This window comes from Bos mutus, chromosome 3 (assembly GCF_027580195.1).
Source record: "Bos mutus isolate GX-2022 chromosome 3, NWIPB_WYAK_1.1, whole genome shotgun sequence".
NCBI lineage: Eukaryota > Metazoa > Chordata > Mammalia > Artiodactyla > Bovidae > Bos > Bos mutus.
In genome coordinates, this window is record NC_091619.1 from 31,211,485 (window position 1) to 31,237,291 (window position 25,807).

At 39.0% G+C, this 25,807-nt stretch overlaps 1 protein-coding gene across 1 annotated transcript; it reads left to right on the forward strand.

Annotated features, from left to right (window-relative positions):
- Positions 1-3,049: 3,049 nt before the first annotated feature.
- Positions 3,050-23,080, forward strand: KCNA3 (potassium voltage-gated channel subfamily A member 3). The gene is made up of 2 exons (XM_014476841.2): positions 3,050-6,535; positions 19,953-23,080. The coding sequence occupies exon 1, from the start codon at positions 3,170-3,172 to the stop codon at positions 4,898-4,900; it is 1,731 nt and encodes a 576-aa protein (XP_014332327.2). The 5' UTR covers positions 3,050-3,169; the 3' UTR covers positions 4,901-6,535; positions 19,953-23,080.
- Positions 23,081-25,807: the final 2,727 nt, after the last annotated feature.

The window sequence follows — 25,807 nt, forward strand, 5'->3', positions numbered from 1 at the left end:
GCTATGCTAAGTCACTTCAGTCGTGTCCGACTCTGTGTGACCCCATAGATGGCAGCCAACCAGGCTGCCCCATCCCTGGGATTCTCCAGGCAAGAACACTGGAGTGGGTTGCCATTTCCTTCTCCAATGCATGAAAGTGAAAAGTGAAAGCGAAGTCACTCAGTCATGTCCGACTCTTAGCGACCCCATGGACTGCAGCCTACCAGGCTCCTCCATCCATGGAATTTTCCAGGCAAAAGTACTGGAGTGGGGTGCCATTGCCTTCTCTGTGAAAGTAACATAGAAAGTCCAAATACAAGATTTACCTTTGCTGCTTGTAAACTTGATGGTTTTACTTCCAACACTGAAGATGGAAATATAAGGAAATTCACACACTTGGAGAAGCTGTCAGTTTTGCCACAATTCTATGCACTTAAACGTTATAGTAATATTATTATTATCCCACAGGGGTGTCATGAGGATTAATAAGACATTTTCAAATCACTTTGAGCTACTCCACTGGGGGGGTACTATAAATAAATGGTATGTGTTCCTCGTGAAGTGCCATTTTCGACATTAATTTGTTGTGATGGGTTCTGGTGTCCAACAGGGCTGGAATTTGCCCACCAACTTATTTCCTATAAACAAGAGACTAGCCATCAGAAGGCAGTGATTTTCAGTTAAAATAAATATGAATTGAAGTGAACTAGTCAGCAATCAGAAGAAAATAGGCTGCTGTTAGAAATCTAGTATTTATTAAGCACTCACAGTGATTAACATAAGAGTTTCACAGTGTGATACAGTAGAGTGAACACTAGATTTGGAAATGATCCAAGATTTTAGGCCCAACTCTGCCACTAACCAGCTGTGTGAGCTTGAACAAACTGCTAAACTTCTCTGGACCTCAAATATAAAGTAAGGGCCATCCTAAGTCACTCATAAGCAGTCTTCCAAACACAGCAAATGGATAAAAGTAATGGAAATAGTCATTTCTAAAGCAGAGAGATCACAGCAGGGAGAAGTTGTGACCATTCATCATAGGACCATCCTCTGTTCTGCTCTTCCTTGCCATTGATTAATATTAATTTCAGGACTAATTCCTGCAAATGGAGAAATTAATCACTTTCTAAGTCAGACATAGAAGTGCATGAAACATTTGGTCTTTAAAAATAGGGTCTTTGCCTTTCTACGAGCCAACCTTGCAGTAAGTCATCTGTCTTATTCTTAAATATATGAATGATTGATTATACTGCTACCCAACTATATTACCAGTTCAAATACAGTGTTTTAGTTTTGTGAGAGAGTATTTTACATGGTTGTCTACTTTTAACATGTTACTGCCTGCAGTACTGACCTGGAAGTGACATGGAAGATAAAAAGACAGTAAAGAACAGGGGTGCTATTTGTACTCAGAAGAGGCAGAGGTGGAAACCCTGTGGAGTAACTGAAGAATGTGCTGTACTGGGAGCTCAGTTTCTCCCCACCCCTCATCCCAGGAAACCCAGTGATCCTGGGCTCAGAACAGATAGAAATACAAAGCATCACTTGTAGGGAAATTCAATATAACAAAGGTATCCTGAGTTCCTACTCTTTATCAGGGACTTTCATAGTTGCGAGGAATATAAAATTGGGTGAGATCTGGCAAAGAGCTGACTCATTTGAAAAGACCCTGATGCTGGGAAAGATTGAGAGCAGGAGGAGAAGGGGATGACAGAGGATGAGATGATTGGATGGCATCACCGACTCGATGGACATGGGTTTGGGTGAACTCCAGGAGTTGGTGATGGACAGGGAGGCCTGGCATGCTGCGATTCGTGGGATCACCAAGAGTCAGACACAACTGAGCGACTGAACTGAATTGAAGATCTGGCTGTGCTCTAGAGCTAGAGAAACTCACAGTTGAGAATGATATGGAAAGCAATGACCACAAATCAGGCTTACTTCAAGTTGCATTGTCAGATGAGGGAACGGTCTACATAAGAGTTCCTCTTTTGTAAATGATTTGAATGATACCATGGAAAACACATTTTTAAGCCTACGGTTGACTCTAAATTGAAGTTGCTGAAATGTCTAGAAACAGAAATTGTGTTCAGTGTGCCCACAACCATTTGGAGAAATAGTTTATGTTCAAAGGGGAGAACTGTAAGCTATTATCTCCAGGCTAAAATCAAGCAACAGAGATACACGTTGCGGAAAGACTGTTGTCCTAGTTTAACAACTAGAGCGTGGCAAATTCCCCAGGCAGAGGGTCTGGCTCACACCCCTCCCACTACGGACTTGAGATGTGAATTTCCTTTCTCTTTTTCCTCTCATATTCGCATGGATAGGAAATCTTACTGGATTGGAATGACCAGGCTGCCCTCACCAAACCTAATTTGGTCCTCGATTCTTCCTAATGGCTAAAATCTCAGCTACCAAAGGTAGTGTCAACTATTCACTGCAGAAGCAAAATCTCCGAATGTCTTAATGACCATCTTCTTCTGACTCTGGGTGCGAAACTCCCATTACTCCGCTGCCCTTCTCAACCAAACAAAAGCTTAATTATCCCTCGCGGCCTGGAGCTCTTTCACCCTCAAGTGGGGCACCTGGCTTACCTCTTGTCCTAGGCGCCCACCTGACCTGCCACTCCATTCCTGGATAACGCGGCAGCCCCAGAGCAAGCCGCCGTCCTCCCCTCCCAACCTGCCTCCGCCTTTGACCACCTCGGCCCCGAGGAGCCTGCCTCCTCTCGCCCACCCAGGTGGCGCGTGCGGGGCGAAATGGGGAAGTCCCGAGATTGGGACACGGCCTCGGGGGAAAGGGGTGCGGGAAAGGACTGCCTTGGCGGGGCGAGGGGCGTGCAAAATGTGAGCGCTCGTGTGACCCAGACCGGCGGGGAAGGGCTGGGCCGGGAGGCTCTCGGGGAGTGGGGCGCGCGCCCGCGCGGTGGGCCGGAATCCGGAGGGGACGCGGAGGGGCGGGAGCGCGCCCCGCGGGGGAGGGAGGAGGAGGGCTGAGGAGGCGTCTCCTCCGAGGAGCCGCGCGGACCGCGCCAGACCCAGACCGAGCCTCACGGCGGCGGCGGCGGCGGCTGCAGCTCAGCAACAGGCGGCGGGCTCGGCGGGAGGCGGAGGCGGTGAAGGGGCCGGGAGCGCGAGGAGAAGCGAGCCGGTCCCGCGCCGCCGCCGCCGCCGCCGCCTCTCCCCGCCGCATGGACGAGCACCTCAGCCTCCTGCGCTCGCCGCCGCAGCCCTCCGCCCGCCAGCGCGCCCACCCTCCGCAGCAGCCCGCGAGCGGCGGCGGCGCCCACACGCTGGTGAACCCCGGCTACACCGAGCCCGCCGCGGGCTCCGAGCTGCCGCCCGACATGACGGTGGTGCCCGGGGACCACCTGCTGGAGCCGGAGGCGGCCGACGGCGGCGGGGACCCGCCTCAGGGTGGCTGCGGTGGCGGCGGCGGCTGCGACCGCTACGAGCCGCTGCCTCCCGCGCTGCCGGCCGCCGGCGAGCAGGACTGCTGCGGGGAGCGAGTGGTCATCAACATCTCGGGGCTCCGCTTCGAGACGCAGCTCAAGACCCTCTGCCAGTTCCCGGAGACGCTGCTGGGCGACCCCAAGCGGCGCATGAGGTACTTCGACCCGCTCCGCAACGAGTACTTCTTCGACCGCAACCGGCCCAGCTTCGACGCCATCCTCTACTACTATCAGTCCGGGGGTCGAATCCGCCGGCCTGTCAATGTGCCCATCGACATCTTTTCCGAGGAGATCCGCTTCTACCAGCTGGGCGAGGAGGCCATGGAGAAGTTCCGCGAGGACGAGGGCTTCCTGCGGGAGGAAGAGCGGCCCCTGCCCCGCCGCGATTTCCAGCGCCAGGTGTGGCTGCTCTTCGAGTACCCGGAGAGCTCCGGGCCGGCCCGGGGCATCGCCATCGTGTCCGTGCTCGTCATCCTCATCTCCATCGTCATCTTCTGCCTGGAGACGCTGCCCGAGTTCCGCGACGAGAAGTACTACACCGCGTCGCCGTCGCAGGAGCAGTTCGAAGCGTCCAGTAACAGCACGTCGGGGGGCCCCACGGGAGCCTCCAGCTTCTCTGATCCCTTCTTCGTGGTGGAGACCTTGTGCATCATCTGGTTCTCCTTTGAGCTGCTGGTGCGGTTCTTCGCTTGCCCCAGCAAAGCTACCTTCTCGCGAAATATCATGAACCTGATAGACATCGTGGCCATCATCCCTTATTTCATCACTCTAGGCACCGAGCTAGCTGAGCGACAGGGCAATGGACAGCAAGCCATGTCCCTGGCCATCCTGAGAGTCATCCGCCTGGTGAGGGTCTTCCGCATCTTCAAGCTCTCCCGCCACTCAAAGGGGCTGCAGATCCTGGGGCAGACGCTAAAGGCTTCCATGCGGGAGCTGGGGCTGCTCATCTTCTTCCTCTTTATTGGTGTCATCCTCTTCTCCAGCGCTGTCTACTTTGCCGAGGCGGACGACCCCACTTCAGGTTTTAGCAGTATCCCGGATGCCTTCTGGTGGGCTGTGGTAACCATGACAACAGTAGGTTATGGTGACATGCACCCAGTGACCATAGGGGGCAAGATTGTGGGGTCACTGTGTGCCATCGCAGGTGTCTTGACCATTGCTTTGCCAGTCCCTGTAATTGTTTCCAACTTCAATTACTTCTACCACCGGGAGACAGAAGGGGAAGAGCAAGCCCAGTACTTGCACGTGGGAAGTTGCCAGCATCTCTCCCCTTCAGCTGAGGAGCTCCGGAAAGCAAGGAGTAACTCCACTCTGAGTAAGTCGGAGTATATGGTGATCGAAGAGGGGGGTATGAACCATAGCGCTTTCCCCCAGGCACCCTTCAAAACGGGCAATTCCACGGCCACCTGCACCACGAACAATAATCCCAACTCCTGTGTCAACATCAAAAAGATATTTACCGATGTTTAATATATGAAACAAGTGACATGCTGTGCTCAGTATTGTGTGGAACGTGCCCCCTTGGTCTGTGTAATGCCCTTGTTTTATACATTTTCAGACCATTCATCAAGGAAAGGACATGAAGAAGTGGAAAGCACACTTCATTCTCCCTCTCCCTACTGCTTCATACTGAAACAGGTGTCTGTTTTGCAAGTGGGCTGCATTCTCTCAGCTCTCCTTTCTTTAACCCCTCTCTCACTCTCTTAATATTTCAGCAACAAACTTACCTTAAACTTGATTTTTAGCACACGCTCTGTAAGAAAAAAGCAAAAACCAACCCAAAAAAAAAAAAAAAAAACTGTACATCCTGGGAGGAAATGAAACTGAAGAGCAGTTAGAATAACTGTTTAACCTCAGAATCGACAGGAGTTGTTTCTTTACTAAGTAAAGCGGGAATAGACTTAAAGGATGCTTTAGTTTGATGGACCCTTCAACATTGTTGAATATTTAGTTGAATTGCCAACACTGTGGATATTTGAATGAAAAGTCTATTTAGAACAATGACTTGTAAACCCACCATAAATTTAGTTGGTTTTCAACTGGAATTTCTATTTGGGCCCTCCCCCCTGGAATTTTAAGGATCTCTAGAACTTCGGACTAAGGGAAATGCCTAAAATGTCCTAATCTGACTAATTAGTTTAACTCTTTGGGGCTTGTTAAACCTTTTAAAAGTATTAAGAGTAACAGATTCCTGTGAAACTCTGTGCATTCCAGCTAGTATCTATCAAAGTCTAGAAACAGATGTTTTCAGCGCTGCTTAGAGAAACAAAAAATTTTTTCCTAATGTGTCTGAGAGATAAGCCTCTGCAGTATCGCAAGAAGATTAAAGTGGCAGACACTCCTTCCAGCGGAAGTTACTAATTCGGACCCGACTGATGCAGTTCCCATAGCAACCCTTGTTTCCCGGGAAACCCGAAAAAGGTCGTCATGGCATCTCTTGCTCTCTAGCCCCACCCCCTAGCCCCAGCCGTTTCCACAGTAACCTTTCCAGATGGTTCCTCCTTACATGATTTCACAAGGAAAACCACTGTTTGAATAAACCGCACAAATAAAGTTAAGTCTGAGGATTCGAGGCGGTGAAATGAATCACAAAATGCTTTTTTATACAAAAATATTTTAAAAATCACTGACGTCATCCCATACTGACTGAATCGAAAAGGAAAATGTCGTCATTGGAATGTTACACATACACCACAATAGGCCGTGATTTGAATGAAATGCCAGTAATTGGGCAATCATTTTGAAAGATGCTTCTCTACTGTTTTCTTTCCCCAAGAAGTTTCAAGCCAACAAATGAAATTAAAAAGCAAATGTAAAAGCATTCTGCACATAAGCAAATGAAATGGTCAATCAGTATACCTGAAACTTTACTACAAGGAACCTTCAGACTTCCTCTTTTTAAAAAAAGTATCCAGATCCCACAACACTCACCATCACAGCCCTTGAAAAACTAAATATATTTGAAAAGTATAAAGGATGCATGCTTTTAACTGAGGGAATTGCAGATAATCAATGAAAAGGAGTCACAGGAAGTAACCAAACCTTGGGAAATACCTGCAAGTTTCAGCCATGTGCCAGGGGTGGCCAGAAGACAGACAGCATCAGGTGAGCACTGTGTGGGCTACTGGAGCACTCTCTTTTTCTACAGGGAACCAGGGGGATGCCATTCATATCTAGATTTGTGCTCACTTGCAAAATCAATAGGTTTATATTTATTACAGGCCAGGTGCCTTTTGAAGATCATTTATAATAGTTTTTCTGTTTGATGTCCAGATTGCCAACTATTGTTTGGTTTCTATTGTTTATTGCAAAAAAGTGGAGAAAAAAGTAATTTCTCTTCAGAATAACCTTCACCCAAACTGAGCTGAAAATGACTCTATTCCTTTTACTAACCTCTTTGGCTTCTGAACAAGCTGTTTCTCATGAAAAAAGGGTAAAAGGCAGACCTGCTGTTAGATTATTGGTCTGATTTCATTTACATAATTATGTAGTAGTATGCAGTAGTACAGTTCTCAAAACAAAGATGGATAAAATTGCAACAAGGGTAACATTTTATTTTAACATGTTATTTTATATACATTATATAAATTATACATTATCCACAATTGCTTTTTGGATTGATAGGTTTAACTCTTTTATCCTAGGGTAAATGAGAGTAACCCTATTTTTAAAGCTCATAAAATATTTTCAGGTAGTCAGAAACCTACTTACTTTATTATTTTGCATTTGAGAGAGTGAAAAATAATGATTAAAACTATAAGGGGGAAAGAGAAAAGGAAAGACAAAAAAAAGAAAGAAAGCAGAAAATCTGTGTACCTGTCATAGAGTCATTGTTCTTGTCTATAAGCTTTGAAATAAGCTTTATCTAGTTCCCTTTGCTACTTATTTGAGCCTTTAACATTGATCCACCTTTTGACCAAACGTTTGGTATTTTTAATGACCAGAAATTCTTTTAAAGACCCATTTTGGTGGTGATATGTTAGACACACAACAGTCATTACATAAGAATAATTTTTGTGTCTGTTCTTAAAAGATGTAAGCATAAAGATAAATGAAGTGCAGTGACAATTTTATTCAGTTATTCAGAAGATATAGAAACCCTGATAGTTCTATAAGTAAATTATGGTTGTGCTATAATTTTGGAATTGTATGGTTTTTAAATAACAGTAATACAAAGAAGACTATTTTTTAGCCAGAAAAATATTGCTTTTGAGTCATGACTTTAAGGTAGTATTATTGCTTCTGGTCGCCATATTGTAAACTCCTTGAAGGTTATAGGTTCCCTAGTCCTGACCAAGTTTTGGCCTCTAGTGCCCGCACCACATGTAGCATTGTGTTTGTATTCAGTACATATTTGACGAGTGAATGGCCATTATGTTACAATAATGTTGTTTTCAGGTTTTTAATGAAGTGATTTATAGCATAAGTTCTGCAGTCATATTGCCAGAGTTTGAATCCTGACTCTACTGTATGACCTTGATCAAATTATATAATCTCTCTGTGCCTCAGTTTCCTTATTTGTACAATAAATATAATAAATAATACCTCATAGGGTTGTTGTAAATATTAAATGTTAATACAGGTATATTGTGTCAGAGATTTTGCCAGAGATTATATTACATTATATTATTTTACATTATTACATTATTTGCTAAGAGATTACATTATTATTGGGATCATTACTCACAGGCCTTATACCTGTGAGCCTTGTGAATGGTGTAAAAAACATAATCAGAGTCTTACTATTTACTTTATATAATAACAATAATAATTACAATCTGTTAAGGGTCAATCACATCTAGAACACTTCTCAACTCTGCAAGGTAAGTGGTATTAACCCCATCTTAGGAGGGTAAAAAATAGATGGTTAAGGCTAAGTCATTTACCCAAGACTTTGCAGCTAGCAAGAGATCTAGCATGATTTAAAGCTAGTCACTGTGGCCCCAAAACCCATGTTCCTTTTACTGAATGACTTGAAAGAGACTGAGAAAATAAATAGCTTATACTTTCAGATTTGACTTCAGCCCATGTTACTAATTAATGAATTCATGGAAAGATCATAGCCCCAGAAACCTAATCATTCAGTGTACTGAAAATTAACCCTTTTTAAACCGTCAGATATTTTTAACCATAGGAACCAAATATGGTATTTAAATCAGATGAAGAGATTGACTTTTCTAGTGATAAAAGATTATTTTCTTACCCGACTGATTTATCTAGATTTAATATTAATTTAATCAGTCTTGGTAGTGATACAATGGTTATTAGGACATTATCCAATGGATAATGGATATTTTTCAGGTTTAAGATTAATTTCCTATTTTTATGTGTTTTACTCTACAATAGATGATAGTATTATGCAGATTATTATTTTTCTATCTTCTCATTCTTTAATTGGACTACTGAAGAACCATGCCAGAAAGTAGTATAAACATTTTGACTCTCCCTTGTTAAGAAAGGGGAAATTACATAGAACAAATGCAGGGAAACCAGGAGATTGCCATTTTAACTGAAATTTGACATTATTGCCTTACTTAACCACTCCATGACTCTTTAAGAACTTCTGTGCTGGGGAAAAAAAAAAAAATCAGGATATAGCTGTGTCCTACATAATAATTGTAGCCCCTTCCTCAAGGTCCTAAGGCATTTAGAAAATGAAATTGGATAGTGAATTGGGCTTAGAGCAGGATACTAAGGAGCCTCAGTTTACACATGCTAGTTAACTTTGTTGAACCATAGACTTCACTGAGCTCAGTTGCATGTCCTGGATGTTGAAAGGTACACCTAGGTCTGTATGTACAAGAGATTCATGGGAGGAGATGTGACTTGGATCAGTGCATATCCATCAGCACCCTGGGAAAATATATATACCCTACAGCTGGAGAATCCAGAGATAAAAACAATAGCATTATTTTATTTTTTATATTGTGTTTTAAACAGATATTATAGCAAACTTAAATACCCACCAACTAAGGTGATATAATCACAAATGACTACACATAAGAGGAGTGTTACATTAATTATTTCTCAACTTTGAAATAAAATTTTGGGATTGAAATTTTAGATGCACAGTATGAAGAAATTTAAAGTTATGGTTCATTTACATAAAACTTATTGTTTGCCTCTTTGGCATATAACATACTCAAGTAATTGCTTTGCTGATTGTACATAAATCCAATATATATACTATATACCAATAGTCTATTCTTTTGAGAACCATAATTTCCTGACTTCCTATACATTTAAAATTTCAACATTTTCTACAGCAGTTCCAAGATCTTCCCATCTCTCAGCTGTGAATAGAAGTGCTAATCCCTCACACTAAGAAATGCAAAGAAGCACATGTGTCCCCCAGTTTGAAGACTCATGCAAACACTGTGAGATAGAAGTGAGGAGCATAAGAATGGAGAAGAGGATATTTAGAGATTGCATTTTAGGGTGGGATTTTTTTTCTTCCTGTTTTGTATTTGGCCTTTTAAACTAAGGAAGATAAAACTACTGCTTTAAAACTAATTTCCTAATGCCATTTGCAGTGACATGGATAGTCCTAGAGAATGTCATGCTGAGTGAAGTCAGAGAGAGAAGAAGTATCATATGACATCCCTTATATGTGGAATCTGAAAAGAAATGATACAAATGAACTTATATACAAAATAGAAGCAGACTCACAGACTTAAAAACAAGATTTTGGTGGCCCAGGGGGAGGGACAGTTAGGGAGTTTGGGATGGGTAGGTACACACTGCCATATTTAACATGTGTAACCAACAAGGACCTGCTGTGTAGCAAATGGAACTGGGCTCGATATTATGGATGGGAATAGTCTGGATGGGAATGGGGTTTGGGGGAGAACGGATACATGTATATGTATGACTAAGTCCCTTCACTGTTCACCTGAAACTATCAGCTATACCCCAAAACAAAATTTAAAAAACTACTAATTTCCTACGTTTCATTTAGTAATTTTATATATAATAAATCACTTTTTTTAAAATAACCTGCTGTAAATGGTTGATAGTCTTTGAGAGAAAGCAAATCAGAGAAGACAGAAAGGAGAGAAAACCACGCAGAGCCCAAACCGTATGGTTGTGACTCAGCCCTAAGCCTCCTGCATGAAAATGGCAATTGCCATATACTAGATAATAGTATTCTTTAAATGATTTAGACAGGTTAGAGCATTTCAGATATTTGTCTTTGTTTTCAGTGATGCTATGAATGAATTTTGTCTTTGACATTGTAAAGAAAAAGCATTTTGCAAAAAAAACTTTTCTGTGGTTTTTCTCTTCTCTTTTTTTTTTGGTCATGGATGTGTTTTTTCTTATATTTCAGATTTTGCACTATTAACCATCAAATGCTTTAAAGAAGTGATCTGAAAAAGAGGCTCCATCATTTTCTTGGGAGCCATTTTATTATTGCTGCAACCTAAACAGTGCAGAATAGGAACTCTTGTCCAAAAAATAAATCTTGGGATTTCTGATTGTTAGTCAGATAGCATTCAAGTAGACAAAAGATCACATTTCATCCTATCTAAAGAATGTTAGGAATAAATCTGTGTATGCAGGGCTCTGACTTTGCAGATTCAGGGATCATAGCCCCCATGGTGCTGGTAGGAAATGGAGAGATACTTTTTCCCTTCTGATGAGCCCCCAACCTCCCCTCACCTCTTCCTTGAGAGTATAAAGGCTCTGGGGAATCTCTATGGCGATTCCCCGTTACCTCTTTAGAATGAAAGTCAGCATTGCGCCTGTGTGTTATAGGGCCATCAGCACAGCTCTTTCAGTTGTTTTCTGTTAAGTTTATTTTAAACTCCTTTCCTTTAAGAATCTTAAGGTTCTTATTTTTATACATTTAAACATTTCCTTAAATTAAAGCATTTAATTTGAAAGAGAAGCCCATGGGATTAATTTATTACATGCACACACTTCACCTTTTCATAAGTTATATCCTGTCCTATATGATTTTTATCTGTATATGCTTTTTATCTGTAGATCTAAAGTCTAATTCATTTTCTGACAATTAATGAATTTCCAAAATATTTGTTTTCATTCATATGTGCAGCATAAACATTTATAAATCATTTTAATTTTTTAAAGCCTTTTAAAAGGAAGATTTATTGCCAAGTAGTCTCAGTGTATCAATATCTATTAATGTAGTAATTCAAAGAGAAGTGAATATATTCAGTCTATCACTGAGTTCTGTCATTTCACCTCCTAAATGTCTCTAAAAAAAACCCACTTTTCCATACTGCTGCCACCACCACTTTACTCCACATTCCTATCATCTCTATCCTGGATAAGTGTGAAGGTCTCTCATTTGGCCTTCCCACATTTCCTGGGGCCAATCTGACCCTTTCTCCACCTGGTAACCAAAATGATCTTTCTGAGACTCAAATCTAATTATATCACCTGCCTCTGCTTAAATTTTTTTCAAGATCTTTTTCTTGTTCTTAGGGTCTCATGTGTGTGCTCGGTCATGTCAGACCCTTTGTGACCCCATAGATTGTAGCCCATCAGGCTCCCAAAGGCTTAACATAGATATCAGCGCCTCACATGATCTGGCTCAGCCCTCATATCTAGTCCTATCCTATACCTGTGTTCCTCCCCTCATTCTATTGTATTCCAACAACCCTGGTCTCCAGTTATAGAATAAGCTCTCGTTTTACCTTAAGCAATAGGGATCTTTGCAAATGTTCCCACTGCTAGCCCCTTCCTTCCCTCCTCACCCCATTCACTTCTATCTTTACTTCAATACTTCCTCCAAGTTATCTCTCATGACTCTGGTCTTGTCTATTCGTCTGTTATGGTGTAGTTCATCAAATTTAAGCTGCTTTTGTTTACTAGAGCCAGCATTATTTTATATGCCACTAAAAAAAAAAAAGAAGAAGAAGAGAAAAACTGCCAGTTATAAGGGAAAGTACCAGAGATTTTGAGATACATCCCAATTTCATAGCTGCTCAAATCTGGAAAAGTGTGTCTTGGAATGAATTACTATAGTATATTATCTTGACATAGCTGTAGTTTTAAATTAATTTATGTTATATAATTAGTGTCTGTTTCCTGTATAAGAGTGGGGACTGTGTCTCTCTTTGTTTACCATTGAATCCCTTCCTGTTCTCTCCAGACAGGCTTTCACCCCTACCAGTTCACCAAAATCATACTATTTAGGGTCATGGTGACCTCCTGTAGCTGTATCCAGTGGCCGTTTCTCAGGACTCACTTCATTTGACCAATCAGAAGTATTTGGCCCTATAGAATACATCCCCACTCCTAGGAAGAAATGTTTCATCTAACTTCCAGGATACCACACTGAATTTCCTTCCTACCTCTCTGACCTCTCCTGTTCAGTCCCTTTTATTGGTTCTTCTGCATCCCTCCTGGGTCTTAATGTTCAAGAACCTCATGGGCCATGACTTAGTCCTTAGACCTCTTTTTCTTCTCCATTCAGTCTTATTCTCATAGCTTTAAATGACCTATACATAAATTTGTATCTCCCACTTGGCCTTCTCTCCTAAACTCCAGATTGAATTTCTGACTGTCCACTTGACATCTCCATTTGCATAACTAATAGATATCTCAAACTTAATATGTCCAAAACTGAGCTTCCTTCTCCTCCCCGACCCCTCCCACCGCCCCCTCCAAGCCCATGCCTCCTGCCTTCTTCCATACAGGACAAAACAAAATGCCTGGTGTATTTGAGGAAGAGCAATATGTATTTGAGGAAGTCACTAATCTACCTTTATAAAAATTGTAATTAAAATCAGTCAAGAGTGACTATATGTCAGATTTCAAAATGTAGTAAGCAACTAAAAACCATAGACAGAAACAATTTCTCCAAGTAAAAACTGTGTTTGAATTGCTTTATTCCTAGATTCTATAAACCTTATACCTGCAAACATTTTAACTCATTATGAAAGGTCAATTTGTATTACTATGTAGCTATGTGCTTTGAGGAGATTTATTTTTAGTAGGCCTAAATACTCCTCTAAGTAGTATTGCTTACACCTCATGGCTCATTTTCTCATGACTTTCAGATTTTTGACAAAGTTCTACATCTTGGCACATTACCAGTTTTAATTACTGAGTTAAAACGTTTTTTGCTTGCCAAGACTATAATTTCCAAGAGGCCAATCAGAGAACTATACATAATTCAGCAAGAACTCTTTCTAGACTTTGGGGCTAATTCATGACCACTTAGTTGGTAGAATTTGTAGAGGTCGTTGATGTGCAGCCAACACCAAGTTATTTAGTGGATGTCAAAGTATAGACTCATGAAAACCAAGTTCCCATAAAACCATGTTACAGAAAGATTTCAAATTTTTCCTCATCAAACACAAATTGTTGTTGGTAAGTCACTTTTCGACCTGTGGACTGCAGCATTCCATCCTTCCCTGTCCTTCACTATCTCCTTGAGTTTGCTTAAACTCGTGTCCATTGAGTTGGTGATGCCATCCAACCATTTCATCCTCTGTCACCCCCTTCTCCTCCTGCCCTCAGTCTTTCCTAGCATCAGAGTCTTTTCCAGTGAGTCAGCTCTTTGCATCAGGTAGCCAAAGTATTAGAGCTTCAACTTCAGCATCAGTCCTTCCAATGAATATTTAGGATTGATTCCTTTAGGATTAACTGGTTTGATCTCCTTGTTGTCCAAGGGACTCGTAAGGGTCTTCTCCAGCACCACAGTTCAAAAACATCAATTCTTCAGTGCTCAGCCTTCTTTATGGTTCAACTCTCACATCCGTACATGACCACTGGAAAAACTATAGCTTTGACCATATGGACCTTTGTCAGCAAAGTGATGTCTCTGCTTTTTAATACACTGTCTAGATTTGCCATAACTTTTCTTCCAATGAAGAATTTGATTTCATGGCTTCAGTCACCATCCACAGCGATTTTGGAGCCCAAGAAAATAAAATCTGCCATTATTTCTGTTTTTTCCCCTTCTATTTGACATGAAGTGATGGAACCAGATGCCATGCTCTTAGTTTTTTGAATGTTGAGTTTTAAGCCAGCTTTGTCACTCTCCTCTTTCACCCTCATTAAGAAGCTCTTTAGCTCCTCTTTGCTGCTTTCTCCCATTGGAGTGGTATTATGTTTATATCTGAGGTTGTTGGTATTTCTCCCAGAAATCTTGATTCCAGCTTGTGATTCATCTAGCCCAACATTTCGCATGATGTACTCTGTATATACATTAAATAAGCAGGATAACAAATACAGCCTTGACATATTCCTTTCCCAATTTTGAACCAGTCTGTTGTTCCATGTCAGGTTTTAACTGTTGCTTCTTGACCCACATACAGGTTTCTCAGGAGACAGGTAAGGTGGTCTGGAATTCCCATCTCTTTAAAACTTTTCCAGTTTGTTGTGATCCACACAGTCAGAAGCTTTAGCATAGTGAATGAAACAGAAGTAGATGGTTTTTTGGAATTCATTTTCTTTTTCTGTGATTTGACAGATGTTGACAATTTGATCTCTGGTTCCTCTGCCTTTTCTGAATCCAGCTTGAACATCTGAAAGTTCTTGGTTCACATACTGTTGGAACTTACCTTGAAGGATTTTGAGTGTTGTTACCTTGCTAACATGTGAAATGAGCACAATTGTATAGTAGTTTGAGCATTCTTTGGCATTGCCTTTCTTCGGGATTGGAATGAAAACTGACCTTTTCCAGTCTTGTGGCACTGCTCAGTTTTCCAAATTTGCTGACATATTGAGTACAGCATTTTAACAGCATCATCTTTTAGTATATGAAATAGCTAAGCTGAAATTCCATCACCTCCACTAGCTTTATTCATAATAATGCTTCCTAAAGGCCCACTTGACTTAACACTCCAGGATGTCTGGCTCTAGGTAAGTGACCACACCATCGTGGTTATCCGGGTCATTAAGACCTTTTTTGTATAGTTCTTCTGTGTAATCTTTCCACCTCTTCTTAATCTCTTCTGCTTCTGTTAGGTCCTTGCTGTTTCTCTTCTTCATTGTACCCATCTTTGTGTGAAATGTTCCCTTAGTATCTCCAGTTTTCTTGAAGAGATCTCTAGTCTTTCCCATTCTTTCCCATTGTTTTCCTCTGTTTCTTTGCATTGTTCATTTAAGAAGGTTTGATTATCTCTCCTTGCTATTCTCTGGAATTCTGCATTCAGTTGGGTATATCTTTCCCTTTCTCCTTTGCCTTTCACTTCTCTTCTTTTCTCAGCTATTTGTAAGGCTTCCTTAGACAACCACTTTCCTTCTTGCATTTCTTTTTCTTTGAAATAGTTTTGGTCACTACCTCCTATACAGTGTTATGAACCTGCATCCATAGTTCTTCAGGCACTCTGTCTGCCAGACCCAATCCCTTTAATCTATTCATCACCTCCACTGTATAATCATAAAGCATTTGATTTAGGTCATACATGAGTGGCCTAGTGGTTTTCCCTACTTTCTTCCATTTAAGCCTGAAGTTTACAATAAGGAGCTCATGATCTGAGCCAGTTAGCTCCAGATCTTGTTTCTGTTGACTGTATAGAGCTTCTCCATCTTTGGCTGCAAAGAATATCACCAGTCTGATTTTGATATTGACCATCTGGTGATGTCCATGTGTAGGATCATCTCTTGTGTTGTTGGTAGAGTATGTTTGCTATGACCAGTGTGTTCTCTCGAACAAACTCTGTTAGCTTTGCCCTGCTTCATTTGGTAATGCAAGGCCAAACTTGCTGTTACTTCAGGAATCTCTTGACCTCCTACTTTTGCATTCGCATCACCTATGATAAAAAGGACATCTTTTGGGGTGGGGGTGGGGGGTTATTTATAGAAGGTCTTGTCAGTCTTCATAGAACTGTTCAACTTAAGCTTCTTTGGCATTAGTGATTGGCCTTAGACTTGGATTACTGTGATGTTGAATGGTTTGCCTTGGAAATGAACTGAGATCATTCTGCTGTTTTTGAGATTGTCCCCAAGTACTGCCTTTCAGATTCTTTTCATGACTATGACGGCTACTCCATTTCTTCTAAGGGATTCTTGCCCACAGTAGTAGATATAATAGTCATCTGAATTAAATTCACCCATTCCTGTCCATTTTAGTTCACTAATTCCTACGATATTGACGTTCACTCTTGCCATCTGCTTAACCACATCCAATTTACCTTGATTCATGGACCTAACATTCCAGGTTCCTATGCAGTATTTTTCTTTATATTCCTATGCAGTATTTTTCTTTATATCATCAGACTTTATTTTTACCACCATACACATCCACAACTGAGCATTGTTTGTCCTTTGGCCCTGCCACTTCATTCTTTCTGGAGCTATTTCTCTGCTCTTCCCCAGTAGCATATTGAACACCTACCGACCTGGGGGATTCATCTTCCAGTGTCATATCTTTTTGCCTTTTCATACTGTTCATGGGGTTCTTGAGGCAAGAATACTAAGTTTTCATTCAAGAATTCATTTAGGCCTGGGCAGAAGTCTTAATTACTTTGCACAGGCTTGATAGTGTTGCCAAAATTTGGCCTCTGTTCATGGCGCTGAATAGAAACTCAGAGATAGAGTTTTGGGTGAAGTAGAAGAGTAGATCTTATTGCTTTTCCATGTAAATGAGGACACAGCAGGCTAGTGCCCTCAAGTCTGTGTGACCCACCCCCGGGGGGTAGTAAGAAGTTTTATAGTGTTCAAGGAGCAGAGCATGATGAGCTCATGCACAGTTCTCGGATTGGCTGGCATCAGGTGAAGCTTCAAGCATCATCAGCTTTCTGGTTTCAACCAGTCTAGGGTCTGTGTTCTTGTGGTCAATGCTTTCATCTGGAGGGGGTCTGTATCCTGTAAAAGCAACTTAGGAATGTGTATCAGGCTTCTATCTATATCTTTCAGGGAAATGAGTGTTCAAAGATTCTGCTATGTGGCAGAATTATAGTCTAAATTGTTACCAGTTTCCTGGCCCAAGGGCTGTTCTTCATTTCTACATCTTCACATTTCCCAATCATTAACTCTTTATTGAAATTTTCATTTATTTATTTAGGCTGTGCTGGGTCTTTGTTGCTGCACGGGATTTTCCCTAGCTGTGGTGAGCGGGGGCTGCTCTCTAGTTATTGTGCATGGGCTTCTTGTGGTAGCTTCTTTTGTTGTGGAGCACAGGCTGTAGGGCATGGGGGCTCCAGTAGTTGAAGCTCCTGGGCTCTAGAGCACAGGCTCAGTAGTTGTGGCACATTCTCTTAGTTGCTCCACAGCATGTCGGATCTTCCCAGATAAGGGATCGAACCTGTGTCTCCACATTGGCAGGTGGATTGTTTACCACTGAGCCACCAGTGAAACCCCCAATCATTAACTCTTGAGTCAGCATTTTACTTTAAAAGACAAGGACACAGGAGCTTGTACACCGTTTCAGTCGCTATTGAAATTTGACTGTTCTTATCCTGTTTTCTTGCTTTGTTTGTTAGAACATTTATTTGGTGAAATAGCTTCAATTATAAGTCACCATTTTTTATTATACTTCCTTTCTTTCTTTTGTAATTTTGATACGTAAGCCAAAGTCCATTTTTCTAAGTCCTTCAACCCATTTCTTAGCTCCTAATATAAACAATATAAGTGAAGTCACTCAGTCGTGTCCGACTCTTTGCGACCCCATGGACTGTAGCCCACTAGGCTCCTCCATCCATGGAATTTTCTAGGCAAGAGTACTGGAGTGGGTGGCTATTTCCTTCTCCAGGGGATCTTCCTGACCCAGGGATCGAACCCAGGTCTCCCACATTGCAGGCAGACACTTTACCATCTGAGCCACCAGGGAAGCCCTAAACAATATAATTACCATCTAAATATCACTTTTGCTTTTTATTGTTTTGTTTCTGTTGAATTACTACTCCTTCTACACCTGCAGACTTATTAATCCTAAGAGCCTTGAGGCAGATATTAACTCATGAGCTTAAAGAAAGCCCCAGCCCCTTATATAAAAAAAGAGTGTGTCAAGAAAAGAATAGCTTAATCTCAAGATAGCCAAAGCTGCACTGGCATTGAGCAGAAGTTAGGCACTGAGGATATGAAAAGGTTATTATATCATCATGTTACTTTTCTTGTCATTAGTAGTCATCAGTAACTAGTAGACCATTGTAATTTCAAACTTTTATAATGAACATTAAGTGTACTGTGATGCAAGAATGTACTCTTACTCTTTAACTAAAGACTAGTGTTAAAAAGAAGTTACTTGTTTAATGAAGGATGAGCACATATAATCCAGGCCAAAAAGAGAAGACTTTTCACTAGATAATTTCCCAGCATGGTAGGCATACAACATGTAGTTCAGTGAGTGAATGATTCTTCCATGAAAAGCATACTCAGATTCCAAATTGCCATCATTAAGCATTTATCACTGATTTTGAGATACTTGCTAAAACCAAGAGTACATATGGGAAACAGTCTTCTCTATGTATTATGATGGATAATATTCACATATTGAAACCTGAAGCTGAGTGTAGGATTTTCTGTTTTTGTCTTTCTAAGTTTCACAATAAATTATATATCCAATTTATACTGTACAAATTAGTAGGGATTTATTCATTCACTCAGCATATAAAGTGTCTGTGTGCCAGACACTATTCTAGATTCTGAATGTAGCAGTGAATAAGACAGTTGTGCTGTTTTATGCTATTTTTAAGGAACACTTTACTGTCTGCATTTCCAAATAATTTTTTTGTAGTTGGTGAGAAGAAAACAATAAACTTGGACTTTTATTTCTTGGTTCTCCAGAAACCCTGGTTAAGTGGTTATTGTTGTCTTAATTTTTTATTTCTTAAAATATTATACAACTATGCAGAGTTCCCCCTGGAGAAGGAAAAGACAACCCACTCCAGTATTCTGGGACAGAGTTCATATTTTAAAGGATCAGTAGATTTGAAAGCTATTTTTTAGTATTCTGGGGCAGAGTTCATATTTTAAAGGATCAGTAGATTTGAAAGCTATTTTTAATATTTGAAAGCTATTTGTAATAATTGGTCATACAGAGTATCTGTAGTTCTAGGTACTATGTCTCTAGTACCTAGAACATGGTTATCAAAACACTAATTTTGAAACTGTTTTGCTCTCTCCTTTTTTCCCTCTTCACAACATTTATCTGAGCATGACTTCAATTCACTTCAAAAGAGTTCTCAGATTACTACAGTGGAATGTACAGAAAAGAAGCAAGCCCTTGAAAATACATTGAGAAAATTGATACGTGTCTTTTTCTAAAAAGCAGTTGGCACTCGGTACATTTCAGATGGTTCTTAAGATGAATATAAATTTTCCTATTCAAAGAACAATCACATTGGTTTAGACTACATTTGGAGGTCAATATTAATAAGGGGGGGTGGGAGTCATAATTCTAGAATACTCTGAAACTTTTTCTGACATAAAAGCACTCAATATGTGGTTAATACATTTTGTAAATTAAATTGCTCAAACTTCTCAAGATAACATTAAATAGTTTTTAAAAGTGTAATGAATAGAATATTTTATATTGACCTAGTCTATATAATTTTTTAAAAAGTAAATTACAGTAAATTATTGTGTTTACTCTGTCCAACAGATACCAGAAGAGCCCCACATAAAGAACTGTAGAGCTGCACTGACCAGTAGAATGCTCTTTTTAAACTGCCTAGAACAATGAATACAGTGTTGATTATATTGCTGATGAGCAGTGATATGTCTGCCAACACATAGTTTCAGTTGACATTAAATAACATGTCTCTAAGAAATGCTTCATATAAAAGAAACAGCTCTGAAGCTGGAGGATTCTCTTCAAATTGTGTGCAGTTGAAAAGGTATTGACCAAGAGATAAAGAAGAACATTAAAAATATTAAAGTATCATTTGACATTTTGATGATATTTAATCATCCAAAAACTAATCAGTACCGCTGATAAAGAAAGCCTAAATGCTTGTTTCCAATAAGCCAACTTATTATACTGTTCTCTTCTTTCAGTTAATTACTGGACTGTGTTTAATCATGATATGTATTAATGTTATCTTCTATGTACAACTTTATTTGTGAAAGTATGTTTTGTACCAAAGGCTTTCATAGAAATTAGTCCATTATGTGTAAATAAGTGAAGTCTACACTGTGCCCAGATGAATGGTATTAAAGACAGACTTGCCTAAAAGAAATGTGCCTTGCTTGATTAAACATTCTTTTATTTTTTGATTCAAAATGATAGATTTGCAAATTAGTCTTGTAGGTAGGTTCTAGCTGAGCTTAACTTTAAAAAATATATTAGTACTTATTACATGTTTAAGTTATCTATCTTAATACTTTTCAACAGATCATATATAATATACTCATTTAATTTAGTTTTTATGCTGTGTTTGATGTAGCGAGACAAAGCACATTCTTAAAGATATATTCGATCTACTGTTTTTAGAATTTCCTTAAAAATCATAGCTGTAAAATGCTTCTTGACTCATTTTCTATTTTTATATTCTTTTAGAAATGGAACTTTTTCAGTTAAAAAAGAAAAGCAAAGTTTTATTTGGAAAAGTAACTTAGGATGTCATGAAAATGATTTCCCATTTGGGGACATTTCACTTTTGTGCCATTATTAATGTATTTACTGTGACATTTCAGCAGAATGGTAGCTATTTGTATATTATTTAATAAGCCTTATAGAAAGTCAAACTGTGAACATTTAATATAAAGAAGACTCTTTTCATTTCTAAAATATGGTGACCAAATACATAAAACTCCCATCTCCTGTTATTTAAATGCATAAGAATGCTAAGTTAAGAGCACTCGTAGAATTTCAATTACTATCAAAATATTGTGGTAGGGAAGGCAAAATTATAATACTTTATGATGTCCCATAGAAGGAAGTATGGGTCAAGGATTTCATTGTTAACATATAAGAATCAGTAACTGAAACAATCTTATACCTACTAGCTGCAAAACAAACAGATAGGAGATACAATCCAGGTACCTTTCTTCTGAGGCAATGTCTACAATGATTTTGCACAATCTGCTGGTAATTTCTCTGGTCAAAACTTTAAGACCAGATCACTCTGGGAAAAACTGAAGTAAAAAATGACAACTATCTCAGATTTGAGCTATGTGCACCTCCAATCTGGATAATTTGTTATTAAGATGAAAATACAGCCACCAAGGTGTTTTTGTTCTGTGTTTGCCCATGTAGTAGAGACACTGGCACAGAGAACAGTCCATTTCCAACCGCCTTAGTAACTCATAACCAGTGATCGCAGCCTGGTCACGTCAGCTATTGGGATGATTGAAACAAACCAATCAACCGTCCTAATAGGAGGTCTAAGACATGCAGATGTTTTAGTAAAGATCAATAGGTGTTACCAAAATAAGACACAGGAGCTACCTTTATAAAATACCAACAACACAACCTTAAGCATTATAGTAGGTTTAATATCATATCCACATTATTATAGGCTACAGTTTCAAATAAAGATAAAATCTGGACTTTTAAGATCAAAGCACAGAATGGTACCAGATGAAGAAACTGTCCTAGCAAATACGTCTCACCAAATGGGTAGTAAAAATAGTATTACTCTAGAGACCAGAATTCTTACCACTTTCTGCCTGTGGGACCCTAGATGCATCACTTACCATTGCCAGGTTTCAGTTTCCTAATTGCAAATGGATGTTCTGGGTTAATCTCTAAGGCCTTTCCAGTCCCCAAACTCTCATTATATGCATTTGAAAAGTCTTGGAAGCAGACTTAAGTACTCAGATTTTCTTAGGTATTTTTGAAAGAATGAATAAATTGAAATGAGATTTAAGTCTTGAAAGTGTCATAAATATATCATTCTTCAAGTTGCTTGTGAGAAAGGATATGGGATTTTTTTTCTCCTCTAAGAATTGTCACTGGTCTCTAAATGGGATCATGAACAAATTAAAAACTCACTCTGCAGAATGGAAACAGATTAATGAAGTACCTGGAAAGGAGGGGAGGTTATTTTTTAAATTTAATTTGACATTTAAGGTGATTTGAAATCATACATGGAATGCTAAAACTGCAACAGACCTTTATCATACTCAACATTATAACCCTGGGAGTAGGAGAAGGTGGGGAAAGGTTGAAGGGATAGGAGTGTTTGCCTTACAATCTCTTGAGCATTTCCACATAAGCCGCAGTTTGGTAAAGCAGGTATCTCTGTGCTTTCATTTTGGCTCTACCAATAACTCTCATGTACCCTAGGAAAGTTCCTTTAACCTCTCTGAGCCCCAATTTCTTTTAGTAATCTGTATATTTCTTTACATTTTTGAGAATTCTATATTGTTTTAGGATTGCTGTAATATACATGTCCATGTCCATGTCGCTCCCTCCAGTCACTTAGATGCCACATCTCTACTCATGGACTGAACAGACTGCAAATCCAAATGTTAATATTTCCAATATTGCTAATAGACCTCAGCAAGACATAAGGCATGTAAATATTTTTTATTTTGACCATGGTTTAATTATTATGATTTATCATTTCATCTTTTAATGTTGCTAATTATCTAAATGAAATGTCTGTTCAAGTGAACCTTATGAAAAAATTTTGTAGTTGAGTAAACACTTAGCAAGTCAGAATTGAATATGCTTCCCAGTGAACTGTAGCTGATTGTAAGGTGTGGTTTTGTCACATTTAAAAGTTGATTTCCTTTTGGCCCCAGAAACAATGGCTGTAATTTAAAATAATAGTCACAAAATTTTATAAAATTTTGTGAATACAAAAGAGGCTTGATAGAGCCATATTGTAATTAATTTTGCTCAGGAGTGCGAAACAAAATTCAGGGATGAACCAATGCTTCTGTTTGGCTTTAGTGCATGATTGGGAAAATGAAAGGCTTATAGGTTTTGCACAACATAGCTAAGAAATAAGTATACCCACTGTAAAAGAAGACTATATTCTGGTTGCTGGTTTATGGTAGAAAGAGATTAGGATAGAAAGACTAAAATATGGACACTAGGGAAATTGTTTAAATGATAGTCTATTTGAATAATACAGAAATATTTTGTCATACTGAGATTATCTGTCCAAAAATATAGTCTTATATCCTTCCATTCAGAAAAAGGGGCAGTTTTTAAAGGCCTCTATCATAATAGGAAATGTATGTTTTGATTAGTGGAACAATTCATTAAAACATTTAATCTGATCATTTTGGTTACATGAATCTGAATTTTCACTTTAGCTGAAACTGAGTCTTATATGTATGTGTTAGTAATCTTCGTAAGAAGTAATTTAACCATTTTTTTAAAGTTGATAAAATTTGCTAAGTGGTGATTCCAGCATATTGTGTTAATAGTGTATCTTACAATTTGTGAACTGACCATATGAAAACAAACCATAGTAGTATCTCTTCTGGTAAAATGTTTCCATGGTGTGATCTCTTATACTGGGTTTGGGGTGGGGAGGTTACATATTTAGTTTATGTAAAACTAACTGTTGAACTGTTTTTCCTAAATGCCATAAAATTATATGATTATAAACCAAATAGGAATAGCCTATTAAAGGCACTGTATAGACTATTTTTGAAGTTATCCCATAAAATGACATCGTTTCTGTTAAAAAGTTTCTACACATACAAGGGAAAGCAAACAGTGTATGTATTATTTCTGTGTAATATGCTAAATGTTTTAGAATCCATTTTTCAATCTTATGCAGATAGAAAGTGATTTTGCAGATAACAGAGTAACAAATACAACTACAGCACTTCAGTTTTTTCACAGAGATGTCTCATACATGTTTATTATCTCATAGTTTGCAAAGATCATTCACATATCTTATTTAACCTTTAAAATATCCTTATACAGTAATAATACTATCTGAAGTTTAGAGATTAAACAACCAAGGCTTAGAAAGATCCTGACTTGTCCAAGATCATAAGGGCAGCAAATGATTTTACATTTCATGTTCTTTACACTTTTCAATCTCTGCCAAGTTTTTTCTTTCCTACCACTGCCATGATCTTTAAGACTTTAACTAAAATTTAATTCCAAATGATACACTGGGAAATTTCACAAGGCACTGTTGCTGTTATTGTCAGACCTTTCTAAATGCTTCTAAAATAGAGTCCTCCTACAGGGTGATAGCCAAACATTTTCCATCTAAAACATATTTAAGTCCTCACACTCTGACTACAGACATTAAATCCAGATGATATCAAAATGCTGGACTGAAAAATTATCTTCTCCACTGGTCTCCTTTCTAATTTCCTTTTTAAAAAGTCCATCATAATGACTAACTTATGAATAGTTCAAAGAAACAATAATCAACCCAAGAAACTGCAGACATTCTGATTCAGAGAAAGCATACTCTAAGACCCACCATACTGTCCATTTTTAAGCTTAATGTTTTTCATCAAATGTGTTCTGTGATTAGGGGAGGACAGGGAATGGGGACTGAGTAGAAAAACTGCCTTTCTTTTAAGAAAACCTCATTATTTCCTGTAACTATTCAAAAAGAATTGATATCAAGTATTAGACAACAGGACTATTAACATTTAGCCATAGTTCAAATATATGGTAAAGTTGATACACATATTTTAAAATTTGCTGAAGTAATTTCCTGGATAAAATTAAAATCTGATGACTTCTCAGTTTAAATATGGAGAACATTCATGTGTTAACCAATGGCATAATGCTACATTTTAATTCTTTTTTCAAATAACAGAGAGACACTGAAATTGCTTTCCCTTGTAAATCAACAGTCTGTGATACATTCTGTACTTTTACTGACTAGCAATGAAGTGTTACTGTGAATAATTAAATGAAATATAAACTATAGCATATCAGAATTTAACATTTTGTAACCTTAAGTTTAGTTCTCCTCCTCAAACAGATAAGTCAAACAAGTATTATTTTGTATGGAATGAAATAATAGTCATTCTTAAACAATGACATAATAAATAATGGAGTTCTGATAAAATATAAGATCAAAACACTTTATATTTTTCTACATTTGTCTTCCTTTGACATTGAGTTATGTTAATTTACCACATATTATTGTAAAGTTAAAATAAACTGTTATGTCATGTTCTGTAATGTTCCTGACATAGTAATTTTGGGCCTTCTGTTAACTAAATAACAGTAAATACCTGTGAGTTAATTGTGTGATATTTTCATATGATTTCTTTTATAAATCTGTCATTGGATTTAAAGTGTTTTCATTGGAAATGTTATGTGCAGAATTCAATAAAATACCAAAAAATCCTAATACTCATATTAATAATTAGCTCCAGATCCTTCTTCCTCCGTCTCTCCCTCCTTCCTTCCTTTTCTTTCTTTCTCTTTGTTTCATTTCTCTTTTTCTTTTTTTTTCAAAATAGGAAACACCAAAGCTGAGCTATTGCCAGCAGTTCAAGTGCCAGCTACCTTTGGACAGCTCTGCACACTGTCCTCTCACGTGGCTGTAGTGACACTCCTGTGCATCACACTCA